At 41.9% G+C, this 19466-nt stretch overlaps 1 protein-coding gene across 13 annotated transcripts in view; it reads right to left on the bottom strand.

The window, feature by feature from the left end:
* Positions 1–19466, bottom strand: part of LOC144669582 (neural cell adhesion molecule 1-like) — a 485847-nt gene that overhangs the window by 100302 nt on the left and 366079 nt on the right. For 7 of the 13 annotated variants that reach the window (XM_078532107.1, XM_078532123.1, XM_078532133.1 and 4 more), the window contains 2 exons: positions 13774–13944; positions 6411–6545 (listed from right to left, as the gene is read on the bottom strand). In XM_078532107.1, coding sequence (XP_078388233.1) covers positions 6411–6545; positions 13774–13944 — 306 coding nt within the window. Of the gene's footprint in view, positions 1–4507; positions 4526–6410; positions 6546–13773; positions 13945–19466 lie in introns of all 13 variants that reach the window. The other 6 variants (XM_078532174.1, XM_078532088.1, XM_078532100.1 and 3 more) reach the window with 1 other exon arrangement.

Genomic DNA, 19466 nt, shown 5'->3' with positions numbered 1-19466 from the left:
AAGTGCTGCCTCAGGGAGATTGGCTCAAGATTCAAAATTTCATCAAAGGCAGAGAAAAATATCCTGTGACATTGTCTCATGAGCTGGGACATGTCAATTTCCTTTATTTATACAAATTTCAATACCCTCATGAAACCTCACCCTGCCCGTGGATGAGGTTTCATGTTTTTTCTGAAGGCCGTCTGGGCTCTTTGCCTGCCCTCCCAACCTTAAGGTTGGATGGGCAGGTCCATTAATCATTTTAACTGCTTTTTTAATGGCCAATTTGGCTGCACGCCCACTGAACTGAAAATCTAAATGAAGCAGGGTGACGTCGGGATGCACTGCTCACCGACCGGAAGATGCAGCCCTACGTGATCAACATCAATACTTCAGAATGAAAGAATACATTTCCCAATGCAAACCTCCATTAATAGAATGGAGTCAATTCCATTAATAGAAAATGTATTTTTACAACTTAAATTTTGCTTTTTAAAAATGTGAAGGTGTAACAGCTGCCAACTACATGGATTAGGACACTGATACATCATTTAAAAAGAGCCAAGGCCTAAATTTTTTGGATGGCGAGGGTCTTACTTCCTGACATCCAAAGAGTCGGCAAGGAACACATCCCCGCTGACTCAGAGTGCCCCGCAGCCATTTCATACTTGGATAAGTATTAAGTGGTTGCAGGCGGGACTTCTGTCCCTCACTCGGGAGGAAGCCCCGCCTTAGAGAGCTGCCAGCCAATCAGATTGGCCGGCAGCTCTCCAGTGACAGCGCTGCAGTGGACAGAAGAAGAAATGCAGGAGGACGCCTGAGCCTAAGTCCGGGCAATGGAGGCCCAGGTAAGCTCAAGCGGCCTCAGGTTGGGGAGGGTGGGGAAGGCCTGGGGTGGCAAAGTGGGTGATCGGGGTCTTGGGGAGAGGCTGGTGGGAGGGAGGTCCAGAGCCCATTGGTGTATATGTGCATAAGTTATTGAAGATGGCAGAGCAGGTTGAGGAAGCAGTAATAAATTATACTGAATACTGGAGTTTATAAATAGGGGTATAGAGTACAAAAGCAAGTAAGTTATGAACCTTCATAAAACACTGGTTCAGCCTCAACGGGAATGATGTGAAGGTTTTAGAAAGGGTTCAGAAAAGATTTACGAGAATGATTCTGAGGATGAGGGGCTTCAGTTATGTGTATTGATTGGCGAAGCTGGGGCTGTTCTCTTTGGAGAAGGGAAGGTTGAGAGGAGATTTGTTAGACATGTTCAAAATCATAAGGGGTCTGGATAGAGTAAATGGGGGGAAACTGTTCCCATCTGCTGAAAGTCAAGAACCCTAAAGTGATTAACAAAAGGACCAGAGGCAACATGAGGAAAAACTTCTTTATGCAACAAGTGGTTTGGATTTGGAATGCACTGCCTGAGCATGTGGTGGAGACAGATTCAAAATTGTGGCTTTCAAAAGGAACTGGATAATTATCTTAGGAGAAAGGATTTTACAGGGCTACAGGGAAAAGATGGAGGAGTGGGACTAACTGAGTTGCTGTTGCAGTGAACTGACACAGAGACAATGTGCTGAATGGCCTCCTTTTGTGCTGTAACCATTCTATGATTGTAGTATAGATACATTCAAGGAACTTGATAAACACGAGGAAGAAAGAAGCTGAAGGTTGCTACCCTGATAGTGTAATCACGAAGGGTGGGAGGAGACTTGTGTGAAACATAAACACCAGCAATGAGGTGGGCCAAATGGCCTGTTTCTATGCCGTAGATTCCGTGTCAGCAGGGAATACAAACACTGTACTGCGTTTCATATCCTCAGGCCACTACAGCCAAGGAATTAATATTCAGTAGGCAAATGTAGCAGGGCGTTTGAGGGTATTTTTTTTCCCCACAGTCAGGGAGCTTTACAGGAGGGTTACTGCTGCACACTGACTCAGACATTCAGCAGCAGCAGCAGTATAAGGCCCGGGATTCTTGACCCCGGCCTTCCCTCCGCCACCTCTTAACCTCCCCAGACCCTGCATTCATAGTCACACCGCGAGCTCTGGACATTCTGGTCAACTCTTACCGTCCGCCCTGAACTCAAACTCCAGGAACTCATGGCCAAACTTGCCCTTGTGCCCCACTAATAACGCAGGTAGAATTCAAGCGACATAGTCCCCATGCTGACCGCCTCTGCATCAGAAGTCATGCAGCTCCACGTAATTGAGAGGGGATTTCCCTCCAGTTCTGATTGTTGCCATCAAATGAGCCAAATCACCCTGCTTGTGATATTCCTGGAAGCAAGTAGCTTCAATATTGGAGGCAGTGAGGGTTAAAATCAACACCAATCCTACAGATTGAAAATCCAGTCAGACAACTAATGGATTCCACTGAGAATCCCCCCAACCTCACCCTCCACCTGCCTCTCCAACACCCCAACTGGGAGCTCCTCTCCCCCCAACCACTTCCCAGCCACCTCCTTCTCCACCCATATCCCACCCAACCTTTGGTCCCAGATTTGTCAATGTGAAATCTCTAATCTGTTTCCTACATTTACAACAGCAGTAACTATACTCTAAAAGAACTCAATTGATTGTCGAGTACTTTGGGACATTCTGAGATTGTGAACGGTGCTGATAGAAATGCAGTATTTCTTTTTTTAAATTCAGAGGCAACCTCTGGTATGGCCATAAAACCGAGGGAGGGGGAACCATGCCGCAGTCTAGCCCCAGTCGGACTCGATCTCAGTGCTCTCACTCGTGAAATGTTTGAAAGCACTGAAATCAGTTCAATCAAATACAAGGGGCAGGTTTTAAGATTTCTTACCATGACTCTGCCGAGGGCAATGGAGAAGAAACTGAAAGGAGAAAGGGACGAGTTTACCAAATGGTGACGGAGGGAGTAAGTGAGGAGCAGCCTCTCCCGGTAGACCAGCAAAAACTGGACCAACAGGTTTCCCAAGGAGTGATCTGGTTAAACCCGGAGCTCCAGATAGCCAGTACCTGCTGCTGCTCAACTTTTCAACCTCCAACTATATCTGAATATACTATGTTCAGCCAGCTTTAAAGGGTTTGTAGTGAAATAATTTTGTTTGTCCACCCTGGCCTGATTCCCCTTCAATCCAGAATCCCTGGCCCAAGTCCCGCTTTAATGCCCCCGCCATCTCATCCCCATACCTGACCCGAATCCTGTTTAAACTTTGCAATCTGTTGTTTGAGTTTTTTTAAAACTCCGCCGACACCCCTGTGAAAGTCATTGCATTGCCTTTTCCTCGGCAGGAGCAGCAAAACTCTGTTTAGACATGTCCCCCTCCCCACACTCCTCAATTCCCCCCCCCCGCCCCCCCGCAACCTCCCCAGCAGCAGCACAGCAACAAGTGAAACTGACCTGACAGACGGGCTTCAAAAAGTCAGAACGCTGAGAGAGTTTTGATTTTTTTTTTTTCAGCCGCTTTGTCAGGTCTTAAGTTCTGGCTGTTCAGTGTGGACGAGGAGAACTCAGTTTAAAACATCGAGCCCAGGCCCCGCAGAATGGAACCATCTGCATCCCTTCTCCCAGGCCCTGGTTGGAGGTGCCGGAACTGTGCTCCAGCAACACTACATCCCTGATGACAGAACCTAAGCTCCACAGGGGGTTCTCCCTCTTATCTGCTGTAAATTTGAAGTTAAGGCAGACAAGTGGGAGCAGAGCCTTGCTTGTCACCTTTTGCTGTTTACTACTGTTTAAAATGAAAAAAGAAACATGCAAATTTTAACAAACTACAAAACATTCAATTGTGACTTGTTGACGACAGAAGTAATGGGGAAAATTTAAGGTCAACCTATGCTGATACATGGATCAATGTTATTGCATTGGAGCTGATGTTTATGAAGGTTGACACTGCCAGATGTGGTGTCTCCCATGCTACAATTATTAAAATGTAACTCTGCTGCCAGCAGAAGTACTCTCATTTATTTTGCTGTTTTGGCAACTGATCTCAAGTGAAAAAAAAATGGTTATTTTCTTTAGACAAGAATTATAGGAGGAATTCTTGGCTTAAGATAAAGAATAAGAAAACTATAGCAAAAAAAATATCAGTAAGTCACTAGTAAAATACAACAGTTTTCAAGGTAATTATCTGTGCATACTTAGTGATCAAATGTCAAATGATTGATACACTGATGGAATTTGGTTTTTTTTGGTCATTGTTTATCACCAAGCGACACATGGGCAAAAGAGAAGGCAGGTAACATGCTGCCTGGCATCAGTTCATGCTGCTTTGTAACTAGTCTTGAAGACATACTTAGAGGCAGCCTAGAGAGAGATAGTCCTTTAAATTTTCTTGCCCTGGGGGACCACACAGTCCATTGTGCCTGTTGGATCAAGAGGGGAGCTTCACCATCTGAAAAATGAAGTGTCAACTCACTCTATGACATAGCACATCGGCATGCCAACTTACTGTGCCTCCAGGTCTCATGACACCGTATCGCGTTGCCTAAAAACACCATAAGTCTAACAAGTAAAATCTTAACAATGAATAGAGACAGAGACAGGATTTAGGGATGAACTTACTTGGCTCACCAGTGAATACTGCTTCCATTGTAATGGACACAGATGAGAAGAGAATAGAGGAATGGAAAGAAAAAGAAAAGGTGTAAAGAGGTATGAAGTACAAATGATTAAGACCAAGAGTGAAGGTTTAAAGAGAAATTAAACAGATCTCACCACAATAAATGAGGTCAACAATGATTACAACAGACAGATTTACTGTTCATTATCTAGGAAAACTGTGCTGACACTTGCACCTTTGAAAACACACTAATGGTAGCAATAAATTAGAGGAAAACATTATCATGCATTTAATTAAAAGCTAAAATATAAGGTTTAAAGAGGACTCGGGTTGGTTGTACATGATGCTTCGCCGCACCAGTGGAAAATAAAATTATAACGTACATGCTTTCTTCCCATTAGCTACTTTCTCCGTGTGTTTCACTATGATTAATAAAGGGCAGGAAAAAATACTTCACTTCACAATTCTCGGGTGTCTGTAGCATACAGATATCACAAGAACAAACGATTACCAACAAAACTGAAACCTGTCAACATGACTCCTCACTCGAATCCATACTGATGTGAAGTCTGTGATCAAATTAATATTGTATAATTCTTTAAAACATTTTATCATCCCCTTTTTATACAATTAACATATATGATATGTATATAATCAATGGGAGTTATTGACACAACTGGGTTTATTTTACTGTCTGCTTCCATGTCAGTAAATTGAGATTTCCGTGTCCGTAAAACGTACCCAGCAAAACAACAAATGTTGCAGTGCTATCACAATAATGCAAAACTAACGTTGTGCCCTTTTTTTGAAGCATTTAAAAAGGTATTTCTAGGAATTTGCTAACCAGATGCATAGTTTTTCTTCAACCAGATTTCCTGTCTCAAATATTAGAAATAAAAAAATACTGAAAGTGGTTCTTTTGTTGACTGTTCTTATATATGCAATCGTTGCTGAGGAATGAATACTTCCTTTGTGTAATTGAACGCATTCGTCAAACAAACTGAATAGAGTTTTCAACAAAGAAGAAAACCAGAAGTTTCACCACTTTTTAAGATATGGCACGGTTACAGAATGCATTAAATTTTTCGGCCAGTTGTAACAGGTGAATTTCAATGCTGGGCTCCTCTGTTCGACCTAATTCCAGAAGGATGCATCTTCTTGAACAAGTACAGCACTGCCATTTACACATTTAAAATTTGGCTTTTCTCAGAGCTGGTGTGAAGTTAGAGCCAGTGAACAGTACTATCAATTTGCAAGTCATGTTCATAAAATATTTTTCATCAGGAAGGACAGTCCTTTGTCTCCTTTCTCAATATTTAATAAACCAGTATCCCAGAGGTGGATTGACAGTGACTTCAGATAACTGCTTATCTCAAGCGCCTAAACCAGAATCATTTGGAGTTTTCCGATAATAAAATTCTTTCAGGGCATTTATGAAACACGACAAATACCTTATTCATACAAGTGATATGAGCATATAACAAAAAACATTTTCCATTCATTCCAATGGCGTCGGCTTCAGTCTTCACTCTGTCCTGATCTCTTAATAGAAAATAATCTATCTTCAAAGGGCTAACAGTTTAAACATGAGAAATATTGAGCTAATTCATCTGCAAATAATAGAGGAAGGATTGTAACTCTAATATTAGCAACATGTTTTACTTTAATACATTATGACTGAAATAGTGGAGCATTCTGAGCCATATTTGAAAAATACAATGCAATAGCATTTCACTCAGGAGGGGTCAATTCTCTCTCACAGTAATGATCCCTCAAAATATATTTTTCAAGAACAATGATAAAGTTAATGAGTCTAAAGGTTCAATTCTCATTTCCTTATTGATTCAAAGCAACACTGCAACAAGCAGTTTAACCCTTGTGATGAAAGAACGATCATGTACTTACGAACTGGCTCTGTCTTGAACTTAGTGATTTGGCTTGCATCGCCGGTTCCCTTTCCATTGATGGCAGATAACCGCAGGCTGTACATGGTTTCTGGGATCAGTCCACCGACCGTAATGACATTGTCTGAACCTAGGACTGTCAAATATTAAATACAGCATCATAACCCTGAATTTATAGTGCAGAATCACATTTTCCAGATCTATTACAGTTATTAAAAAAGTTTGATCATAATTTCTTTGAGAATTGAATATTAACAAATAGACACTGGAAAGTTATACGATCCCTATATGTTCTTCGGGTGCTGGATAAAGAAAGTATTATATAGAAAGATGATAAAGAAAATAAATGAGATTGTGAAACACGATATATCATGTAGGCGGAAACAAAAGTTCTTGCTTTCTTTCCATATGTCTTGCTTCATTCTCAATTTCAACGTAGAACGTAGTTTTCAATTTCTTTAGTTTGCACATGAGCTGAAAACAAAGTAAATCCGGTTCCTCTAAAAATTTTCCTGACCCTACCAATGATCAATAATTCAGACTGAATAATATTAATGCACTGTTAATAATACATTCATGAAGTTATATCATTGGATTAGCTGAAACAAATCTACCCTAACTTTAACAATTTGTAATGTTCTAATTGTTTTACTCCAACGTGTTGAAAGTCTTTGAGAAAAGGTTATTATAAACAATGAATCTTAGTAATCTAATGCTGCTAATGACATTTTAAATGAAGAGTGTTTTTATCTTGGCAGAAAAAGGAAGTTTTTAAAGCAGCACCATGAGAAACACAAAAATCCAAAAATTCTGATCACCTCCTTTGAGAAAGCAGCTGCCTCCTTCCTTCTTAGCTGGCATTGCTAACATTTACTGTACCTCTGTCACATTCAAACAAACAATTAGTTTCATCTTGACCACTCCATTTGTTACGATCAAAAGCCTCACTAATCCTACCAGTCGCCCAGTGATTGGATGTTTTTATGATGTTGGCGGGGAGCAACAACACAATGGGTTTGTGTAGCATACCCTTAGCGTTGTGATCCCCAAAATAGCATTATGTACATGAAAAAAGTACTCTGTTCTTTTTACTTGGCTATGACACTGCCTTATAAAGGAATGAAGTTAATGACTTGTAAGTGATGCAACTTTCAGGCCATTTTGTGTTCCTACTTCACTCTAGGAATAGTCACTAATGGGCATCATTATATTTGCCTGGAAATACTTGTTACTTTTCAATCTAAGTAAGAGAAAAAAGTGACTGCAAATCGAACTGTTCTTTTATAGCTCAAAGTTGAGAGTTTCAGGGGAAATGTTTTAATTTCAGACATTGTGTTTGAAATGTTTATAGATCACAAGAGGCAGACAGAACTTTATGCTGGCACTAGCAGAAAGCTTTGCCTGATGGCACCACAGAAGCATAGTGTCCATCATTTGCCATTCATTCATCTAAGGATTGTTTCACCATTTGAAGGCGTTTTAAGATCAAAACTTTCTTTCATTAGCCAGGCCTCTGTACAGAGAGAACGGAGAACAGATAACAGAGATAAAAGCAAAAAACTACTGCGGATGCTGGAAATCCAAAACAAAAACAGAATTACCTGGAAAAACTCAGCAGGTCTGGCAGCATCGGTGGAGAAGAAAAGAGTCGACGTTTCGAGTCCAGATGACCCTTCAACAGAACTGAGTATAGTTAGGAGAGGGGTGAAATATAAGCTGGTTTAAGGTGGGGGGCGGGGGGAGAGAAGTTGAGGGTGGGGTGGTTGTAGGGACAAGCAAGCAGTGATAGGAGCAGATAATCAAAAGATGTCACAGACAAAAGGATCAAAGAGGTGTTGAAGGTGGTGATATTATCTAAGAAAAGTGCTAATTAAGAATGGATGGCAGGACATTCAAGGTACAGCTCTAGTGGGGGTGGGGTGGAAAGACTGACAAGGTATTAGTTGTAGATTTAAAAATAATGGAAATAGGTGGGAAAAGAAAAATCTATATAAATTATTGAAAAAAACAAAAGGGAGGGGGAAGAAACGGGGTGGGGATGGGGGGAAGGGAGTTTAAGATCTAAAGTTGTTGAATTCAATATTCAGCCTGGAAGGCTGTAAAGTGCCTAGTCGGAAGATGAGGTGCTGTTCCTCCAGTTTGCATTGGGCTTCACTGGAACAATGCAGCAAGCCAAGAACAGACATGTGGGCAAGAGAGCAGGGTGGAGTGTTAAAATGGCAAGTGACAGGGAGGTTTGGGTCTTTCTTGCGGACAAACCGCAGGTGTTTTGCAAAGCGGTTGCCCAGTTTGCGTTTGGTCTCTCCAATGTAGAGGAGACCGCATTGGGAGCAACGAATGCAGTAGACTAAGTTAGGGGAAATGCAAGTGAAATGCTGCTTCACTTGAAAGGAGTGTTTGGGCCCTTGGACAGTGAGGAGATAGGAAGTGAAGGGGCAGGTGTTGCATCTTCTGCGTGGGCATAGGGAGGTGCCGTAGGTGGGGGTTGAGGAGTAGGGGGTGATGGAGGAGCGGACCAGGGTGTCCCGGAGGGAACGATCCCTATGGAATGCCGCCAGGGGGGGTGAAGGGAAGATGTGTTTGGTGGTGGCATCATGCTGGAGTTGGCGGAAATGGCGAAGGATGATCCTTTGAATGCGGAGGCTGGTGGGGTGATAAGTGAGGACAAGGGGGACCCTATCATGTTTCTGGGAGGGAGAAGGCGTGAGGGCAGATGCGCGGGAGATGGGCCGGACACGGTTGAGAGCCCTGTCAACGACCGTGGGTGGAAAACCTCGGTTAAGGAAGGAGGAGGACATGTCAGAGGAACTGTTTTTGAAGGTAGCGTCATCAGAACAGATGCGACGGAGGCGAAGGAATTGAGAGAATGGGATGAAGTCCTTACAGGAAGCGGGGTGTGAGGAGCTGTAGTCGAGGTAGCTGTGGGAGTCGGTAGGCTTGTAATGGATATTGGTGGACAGTCTATCATCAGAAATTGAGACAGAGAGGTCAAGGAAGGGAAGGGAAGTGTCAGAGATGGACCATGTGAAAATGATGGAGGTGTGGAGATTGGAAGCAAAATCAATAAATTTTTTCAGGTCCCGACGAGAGCATGAAGCAGCACCAAAGTAATCATCGATGTACCGGAGAAAGAATTGTGGGAGGAGGCCAGAGTAGGACTGGAACAAGGAATGTTCCACATACCCCATAAAGAGACAGGCACAGCTGGGGCCCATGCGGGTACCCATAGCCACACCTTTTATTTGGAGAAGTGAGGTATAAATTTAAAAATAATGGAAATAGGTGGGAAAAGAAAAATCTATATAAATTATTGGAAAAAACAAAAGGGAGGGGGAAGAAACAGAAAGGGAGTGGGGATGGAGGAGGGAGTTCAAGATCTAAAGTTGTTGAATTCAATATTCAGTCCAGAAGGCTGTAAAGTTCCTAGTCGGAAGATGAGGTGAAATTTATACCTTTTATGCCCTGTTAGTCTGATTTCACCCCACCCCCACTAGAGCTGTACCTTGTGTGTCCTGCCATCCATTAATTAGCACATTGTTTTAGATAATATTACCACCTTCAACACCTCTTTGTTCTTTTGTCTGTGACATCTTTTGATTATCTGCTCCCATCACTGCTTGCTTGTCCCTACAACCACCCGCCCCCTCCCCCCCCACCGACTTCTCTCCCCCCACCCCTTCACCTTAAACCAGCTTATATTTCACCCCTCTCCTAATTTTACTCAGTTCTGTTGAAGGGTCATGAGGACTCGAAACAGCAACTTTATTCTTCTCCACCGATGCTGCCAGACCTGCTGAGTTTTTCCAGGTAATTCTGTTTTTGTTTTGGATTTCCAGCATCCGCAGTTTTTTGTTTTTATCTCTGGGAATTGATATGTTTGGCTTTTGAAATAGTTACTTCTGTAAAAATGTGTCTACCATGCATTAAGGTGAATTGTGGAACAGAGTACAACTTATTCTAGTTTAATTTATCCATTTGGTGTCATGCCCAGTACAGGCATGAAGATATTACAGATTTTAAAACGATATATTTTTAAATGGACACACAAGTATTTCAGATGGCTGACAACACATCACATAACTTTGGCATTATCAACTCCAGAAAGGACCGAAACTCAAGCAAATACCTCATTAAAATATGAACAATCCCAGCCACTTGTGAAACTCTCAAATCCTTCTGTTAAAGATGAACTGTAAACAAGATTATCAAGGACAAGACTAAGACTATCACATATCAGCCAACTTGTCACCCTGGACCACACAGCCATCGAAACTCATTGAATACCTTTCATCAATAGCACAAAGGGTAATTTGATTTGAATGGGTCACTCAATTAAGGCGACCTTGGCTGTTTCAAGAGCTCTCAACGTGTGAAAGACTAAAACACAGGTTGCGAAGAAAAACAACCCACTATCCTTTCTTGAAAGAAGAACTTTGAACTTGTAATTGGTCTAATGATTTAAGACAGCCATGTTTGTTATCTGTGATTTTTAAAACAACAGCAGAAGCTGTTTAGATCAGAAACATCATCCGAAGAGCAATCAAAGCAGCTGCAAGACAATGGCAGCCCAGGTAAAACAACTATACCTTGAAAGGAGGAGGAGGAATCGCGCCACCATCCCCCCCCACCCTCCTCCCCCACTCCCCCCCACCCCCCGGCCACAAGTTGGTCTGACTTCAATTTCAACTAAGAACTGACCACCTGGAAATTCGACTACATGAAGCATCACAGCTTACTGAGATTTGTCTGCTTTTCAAGACCTCCACTCCAATGAAAGTATCAATTCAATTGAAAAACTATAAGCCTACTAGGAACTTGTACTTGTATTGTTTCCTCCTTCATCACTATTTCATCACTATCTGGTAGTGTGTGAGATGTGTCACGTTAAAACCTCCGGGGCAAGCGCGTGACAATAAATAGCCTTCTTTATTTTAAAATTTATAAAAGCTTGATGCTGGAAATTATTTAAATTGAGAGAACACTCTGAGGGGAAGAAAATACACGCTAACCTCACATTATAATACTTACATCATGGACAATAATAAAACACAAATTATGTCCGTGACAAAGGGAATAGCATGTAATATTTATTGTCAGGGATAGAAGCTAATCTAGGCCTCTCTGAGGGAGTTGATGATGCTTGCTAAGATTGGCTCCTTCGAGGTTAAATGTTATGAAACCTTGTTAACTTTATTGAAGATCTATGATCTTCAAATATTCAGCAGCAGTGATGTTAGGCCATTTATTTAATGCATGTGGGCTGAGATATAAGGTATGATTTCTATTGGTTAGTCTAGTTGCCAAGAAACGGATTCTAATGGGTTGTAAAGGACAAAATACACAAAGCAGTAAACTTAACTGTATTAGATAATTAATTGCCAGAATAGCTGGAATACACTGAAAATCTTTGGGCCTGTTCAAATGTTATTCAGATTATTTCGGATCAACATAATCTCTTTGCTGTGTGGTTTAGTAGCCACTTTAGGAGCTATGCATTTTAAGCACTATAATGACGCATTACTTATTGTTCTAAGTCAATGCCAAAACAAAAAAAAAAAGTAGCAGAATAATTAGAAAGGCTGTCTGACAGGGATACTTTATAATGGAAAGCTTTATAAATGAGGATTATCTGGATTGGACTCCTATCTCTCTAATTTCCGTGAAGTATTTTGCTTCCTTTTTTGAGTATCTAGGATATTACCATCTAATGCCAAACAGGACCTTCTTCATAACTCTCTAGAATTATGATGCCAGATATGTTTTTGTGCAATTATATAACTATCCCCATTATTCCTCACGTTTTCCATCAATTACAGGTTGCATTATTTTCGTGCAAATACTTTTAAACAAATTAAAATGAGAACACTTGATATTTCGAGTTAAAATCAACCCCATTGAATATTTATATCATTTTTCTATTTAATCACTTATATCCAATTATCTCAATATGCCAATAATTGTGTATTTATTGAGAGCATACCATGCCTATATTTTTATATATTCACACCTATGTATAAGCTCAAGAATTAAATATAAATTGGATACTTAAAAATATGTCAACAGGTAGGGTACAGATGATACATTCTGAGTCATGGGACACCTTTCATTTATGGAGGTCAAGAGCTAGTACATGGCATCCCCTGAGCTCATCACTCCTGCTCACAATCTGTGATGATAATAAAACGAACTAGCGCAAATGTCTCAACATGCAGTACCAAATCTAAATCTTTTATTTTATAAGAACATTTCATTATATTTTGTTATTCAAAGATATTTTGTAGCTCCTCAAAAAATTCAGACAATTTCTCCAGGCAGCAGATGAGCATTACAGTCAAGAAGCATCCAGGCATGATGCCCAATCTGCACTGAGCTTGCCAATCTAAACTGAAGTAACAAAAGAGACACTACATTTAGTGTTATTATTCTCCAAGTAGCGAGGGAAAAATTCACCAATGTTCTTGAACACTTCCCAGTAAATTTCTGCTGGAAGTGCATGTGCTGTGGACTAAATCAGCTTGGCTGTGATGTTCCATATGATAGAATCGGCTTCCAACACGGTGTGAAGGCTCACATAACAATAATGGCATATTAGGGCCCAGAAACTCAATCATGTCCCAAAAAATGGGCATACAGGGAGCAAGAGAACAATCCCTGCATACGAATGGATAGACCCAAGGTGCATACAATACTGTGCCTCAGGCCTCATCATCATCGAGCCAACAAGGTGCCTAATGGGCATCCCAAGGCATCTCATAGGAGAAGGGGATTCAAAGCTCTGGTCACCACAACACAAGCAGCAATTCTTGTGACTTTCCATAAAGGGGAACAGGTAGTGGAGGGAGGGCAGGTGACTGGGAAAGAAAGGCAGCAGTGGCCAGGATCTGGAACGCTGGTTAGTGGAGACTGGGATCAGGAAGAGTGGGTAATGTTGATTTATTCCTTTGTTGGTTTATTCTGGGCAATCCAATATCAATTTAAATATGTGAAAGGATTGAACACTTGCTTGCTGCATTGGAGGCTTAAGCACCCAAATAAACAGACATGGTACCATTAAATTTCTTGGCCCCAGTGAATCATAGACTGTTTTGTGCCTACAGAATCATTTTTAGAACATCTCTTGCTGTGTACAATTTGGCATGTGGATTGGTTGACAAGAAAATTGCTTTAAGGCTTTTTTCCAGTGTTGATAGGAATGGGCTTTGCACAGGAAGTATGAGAGAAATCAGGGATGATTCTCCAACTGATATTCACTCCCATCGTGTGAAACAGTGCCCTTCATTCAGGAGTTCCTTCAAAGGACAGAAGTTGTGTGATCAAGTTCACAGCTCATGACTCCCATGTTGCTGTTGTCTTTCTCAACTTACCTTCCCTTGCATCAGCATTCTTTGTGAACCATTCTTCACTATCCTTGACTTTCCATTCCACCAGGTATTTCAGAATTGGCACACCACCAGTTGATTCTGGTTCTTCTACCTTGACCTGTACAGTGCTGGAATACGGTATGGTATCCAGGACTGTTGGAGCAGATGGGGTCTCTGGAACAATTAGAAAAAGATTTTAAATAAAAGCAAAATACAGCGGATGCTGGAAATCTGAAACAAAAACAGAAAATACTGGAAAAACTCAGGTCTAGCAGCAACTGTGGAGAGAGAGAGTCAATGTTTTGAGTCTATGTGAACCTTCTTCAGAGATAAAGGGAAATGGAAATGTGATGAAATTTATACTGTTTAAGGGGGGTGCAGCAGATGAAGCTGGATAGAAGGCCAGCAATAGGTGGGGGCAAAGGAGAGATTGATAAAGGAGAGAGAGCTTATAAAATACTTGTTTTAATGATTCGAGTTCCTGAAAACTAGACACACCTACATTTTCTTACCTCTAACATTTGTAAAAAGCACATAACCCATGAAAAGTCCCCTCCTTAAAGAAATATCAAGTTAATTTTGCAATTGGCCATCATCAATCTCACCCAGCATTTACCAACTTGGTCTTTGTTGCTAAAGGATATACATGGAGTCTTAAGATCAAGAAGCAAAGCCTGGTGATAAACCAGTAAATGAAAGATTTATATTACTAGAATTTCACTTGGTATCTGAATTTCTTGCCTTTCCAATGGAGAGAGAATTTAGCTTACTGGTAGCATTCCTACTTCTGCATTAGAAGGTACAGGGTGCAGTCTCCACTCCAAATAGTCCTAGTGAGCAATTCTGGGTTGACAACCAGAGGGACACATGAGTCCAGTGGGTGTGGATGCTGCCGTCTCGATTACACAGGTTTTATGAACTCACCTCCCATGAAGGGCTAATCACCCTATGTGCAGGATAAGGATAGTTACGACCATGGAAGAAGCATTCACATCTTGGCCTTTCAGGCTGTTAATCAGCCTGTGAATGTTTCTACTACTTTACACTATCTTCCAAGTTGAAGATACAGTACAACCTTGACTCCAATTCAAAGTGAATGATAACCATTAGGAAACCACTTACTCCACAAGAATAATGTGTTTGTTGCCATTTTGCTAAATACTTTTAAGGATCTGCCTAATTTCTAAGAACAATGCATATATTTCCTTCCATCAACTAATTTCTGTGAAAGAGAGCATGAGTATTAAGTGGTGAGTCCACCTTCTACTCAAACAAAATGAGAAAAATCTATCCCTAACCATTTGTTACTGACAAAACAGTTATTCATTTGAACATATGCCTCATCTATTTTAATTCTCTATCGGTAAGAGCAAGGAATAGGTAAACCTCTATATATAAACCTGAAGATCACATACACAAATATTATTGCTTTATCAACCACAGCACAAGCTGCTGAGCATCAAGTAATAGTGCTCTATTGACAGCGCTTGCAATAGTTCAGCTTTCGTGATCTTACTGCTGACAAGCAATTTTTCTTCCTGATGTGATTTAGCATGTCTGGTTTACTTAGCAGTTCTTATGTACTGTGTGAAATCTCCCACAAGCAGAAATATGGGTTCTACAGCACTGTAATAACATCAATGTTTGAAATAAGCACTGCACATAGACATTTTCACTGAAAATAAACATTTTCTTTCAATCCCTGCAGAGTCCATTGTAAATGAATTTTTGTCTAATGCAGATGCACCTCATAGGCTTTCATGTTGTTCAATATTTAAACCACCGCTATGTGCTTAGAAAATTTGCACCCTTTAAATAAACAAAGGATGCACAAGGGAATAAGTTCTCCACTGTAGAAGAGCTGTTCAGAAGTTGATTACATGAAGTGAGTTCAAACATTTATTGCTAGGCTTGGCCAGACCACAACAAACATTAATCAGATTGCACTCACTTTGTTCAAAACTGCTTACTGCTCCAAGATCATCCTGAAATGCAAGTAGAGCCCCTGACTTCTTTTTACCACTACCTACTGACTTCTTAAACCCCTCTCTCCCCTTCACTCCCCCATATCCCCCCACCGCACTTTGCTTTAAATGAGAGGAGCTCATAACCAGTTTTTCATTATGGTTGGTCATCCATTCAGCTACCTCTGCTGCATCTCTCCCTCAACACCAAGCAAAGGCTCTCTCAAGGTTCCACCTTGCACCAGTCTTGAACCTGTATGTTTCTCCAGGTTCTCTATCGCCTGTCATGTCCTCCCTGAGCTCAGCATGCCCAAGAGACATCAGTTGCTCTAAGGACTCTATTCCCACTATACTGATGACTATCCAACATCCCTTCCTGGTATCCATATTATTTGATACCACAAAATACTGAACCTGAAATGGGAGAATCCTGATCCCCTCCCTTTTAAATCGGTCTCTCCTCTGCTGTCCAACTGAAAGGGACTGCCCTTGCCTGGCTTCACTCTAACCTATCCAGTCACAGCAAGCGAATCTTCTGCAACGGCTTCTCTTCCTGCCCCCACACAGTATCTCTGCAGTCTGCCCAGGATCTAACATTGCACCACACCCTCCCCGCCTTCTATTTCCCATTTACATGCTGTGCCTTGATGACATCATCCAAAGGTATAACATCAGATTCCACATGCATGCTGACAACATCTGACTTTACCTACCCCAACTCTTGTGCCACCTTCATTTTCTGTGTTGTTAGCCTGGCTAAACTGCAATTTTCTCCAATGAAACATCAGAAAGAATAAAGGACTGTGGCCCGACATCAGATTATGTTCCTCATCACTGGTTTCATCCTGTTCCTGGTCACTGTCTCATACTGAACCAGACTGATTGCAACCTTGGCATCATATTTGACCCTCAACCGAATTTTCAACCTCAATATCCCACTTACTCCCACCTTCATAACATCCTCTATCTCCAACTCTTACCTCAGCAAATCTCTCATTGACACTCTCATCCAGACTTTTGTTGTTTCAAACTGAATTATTTTAATGCTCTCAAATTTTGTCTGCTTCATAAAGGGACAGGAGCACAAAATAGGCTATCAAGCAGGTGCAACTGTTCAGGTAGGCGTGATCACCACACAGTCCTTGTGGAGACAAAGTCCCGTTTTCACTTTGAGGATACTCTCCATCGTGTTGAGTGCCACTACCACCGTGCTAAATGGGATAGATTTCAAACAGGCCTAGCAACTCAAGATTGGGCATCCACGAGGCGTTGTGGGCAGCAGAATTGTACTCAAACACAATCTGTAACCCCCATGGCCCACTCTATCATTACCACCAAGCCAAGGGATCAATCCTGGTTCAAAGAAGAGTGCAGGAGGGCATGCCAGGAGCAGCACCAAGCATATCCTAAAAATGATGTGTCAACCTGGTGAAGCTACAACACAGGGCTACTTGAGTGCCAAACAACATAGTGATAGATAGAGCTCAGCAGTTCCACAACCAATGGATCAGATCTAGGCTCTGCAGTCCTGCCACATCCAGTCTTGAGTGGTGGTGGACAATTAAACAACTTACTGGAAGAGGAGGCTCCACAAATATCCCCATCCTCAAATGATGGAGGAGCCCAGCACAGCAGTGCAAAAGATAAGGCTGAACCATTCACAACAATCTTCAGCCAGAAATGTTGAGTGGATGATCCATCTCGGCCTCCTCCAGTATCACAGATGTCAACCATCAGCCAATTTGGTTCACTCCACGTGACATCAAGAAACGGCTGAAGGCACTGGACACTGCAAAGGCTATGGGTCCTGACAATATTCCAGCAATAGTACTGAAAACTTGTGCTCCAGAACTGGCTGCGCCCCTCGCCAAGCATATTCCAGTACAGCTACAACACTAGCATCTATCTGGCTATGTGGGAAATTGTCCATATATGTCCTGTACACAAATAGCAGGACAAATCCAACCCAGCCAATTACCGCCCCATCAGTCTACTCTCGATCATCAGTAATGGAAGGGGCCACCAACAGTGTTATCGAGCAGCACTTGCTTAGCAATAACCTGTTAACTGACGCTCAGTTTGGGTTCCCCCAGGGCCACTCATCTCTTGACCTCATTACAGCCTTGGTTCAAACATAGACAAAAGAGCTGAACTCCAGAGGTGAAGTGAGAGTGGCTGCCCTTGGAGTCAAAGCAGCATTTGACCGATTGTGGCATCAAGGAGCCCTAGCAAAACTGGAGTCATTGGGAATCAAGGAGAAAACTCTCCACCGATGGGAATCATACCTAGAACAAAGGAAGATGTGGTTGTTGGAGGTTAAATATCTCAGTTCCAGGACATAATTGCAGGAGTTCCTCAGGGTAGTGTCCTTGGCCCAACCATCTTCAGCTGCTTCATTAATGACCTTGCCTCCATCATAAAGGTCAGAAGTGGGGATGTTCGCAGATGATTGCATAATGTTCAGCACCATTCGCAACTCCTCAAATACTGAAGCTGTCCATGTCCAAATGCAGCAAGACCTGGACAATATCCGAGTTTGGTCTGACAAATGGCAAGTAACATTTGCACCACACAAGTACCAGGTTATCACCATTTCCAAAAGGAGAGAATCTAACCATCGCCCCTTGACATTCAATGGCATTACCATCACTGAATCTCCCACTATCAATATCCTGGCGGGGGTTATCATTGACCAGAAACTGAACTGGACTAGCCACATAAATACTGCGGCTACAAATGCAGGTCAGAGGCAGAGAATTCTGCTCGTAACTCACCTTCTGACATCCGAAAGACTTTCCACCATCCACAAGTCAGGAGTGTGAAGGAATACTCTCCGCTTGCCTGGATCAGTGCAGCTCCAACAACACTCAGGAAGCTTGACACCATCCAGGACAAAGCATCCTGCTCGATTGGCACCCTTCCACAAACATTCACTCCCTCCACCACTGATGAACAGTGGCAGCAGTGTGCATCATCTACAAGATGCACTGCAGAAACTCACCAAGGCTCCTAAGGAAGCACCTTCCAAACCCACAACCGCTACCATCTAGAAGGACAAGGCCAAGAGATAGATGGGAACACCATCACCTGGAAGATTCCCTCTCAAGCCACTCGGCATCCTGACTTGGAAATATATCGCCATTCTTTCACTGTCACCGGGTCAAAATCCTGGAACTCCCTCTCTAACAGCACTGTGGGTGTCCCCCACACCACCAGGACTGCAATGGTTAAAGGTGGCAGCTCACCACCACCTTCTCAAGGGCAATTAGGGATGGGCAATAAATGTTGGCCTTGCCAGCGACACCCACATCCCATAAATGAATAAAAAAAACAAAAGCAAAACTACAGGTTTTTAAACATTTTTCTTCAACCAAATCAGTAAACCTGCAGAATGGATTTCTATGGATGAAGTCCTTTCAGACCGTGTTGGGTAAAATCTGGTTAAAAAAAAAATGCAGTAACAATAGAGAAAGATGATGGAGAATTGTGTTTCCAGTTCTGCTGAGAAAACAGCAATTACCTCTGTGGGGTGCAGCCAGCCAAGATTGAATATCATAGAATGTAATTTTGAGACAGGTTCACAGTACTTTCACTTAACTACCTTCAGGTGTCAGAGAAAACAAATTGCAATTTTCTCAGGAGTTTTACCTGTGACTGTTTAATGCTTCCAGGAAATTAAATAAGTTGCAAGGGAGGCATAAAACTAGGAATTAGACATGGTTTATTAAAAGA

Source organism: Cetorhinus maximus, chromosome 2, assembly GCF_964194155.1.
Source record: "Cetorhinus maximus chromosome 2, sCetMax3.hap1.1, whole genome shotgun sequence".
Lineage (NCBI taxonomy): Eukaryota > Metazoa > Chordata > Chondrichthyes > Lamniformes > Cetorhinidae > Cetorhinus > Cetorhinus maximus.
This window is presented reverse-complemented; position numbering and strand designations above follow the sequence as displayed.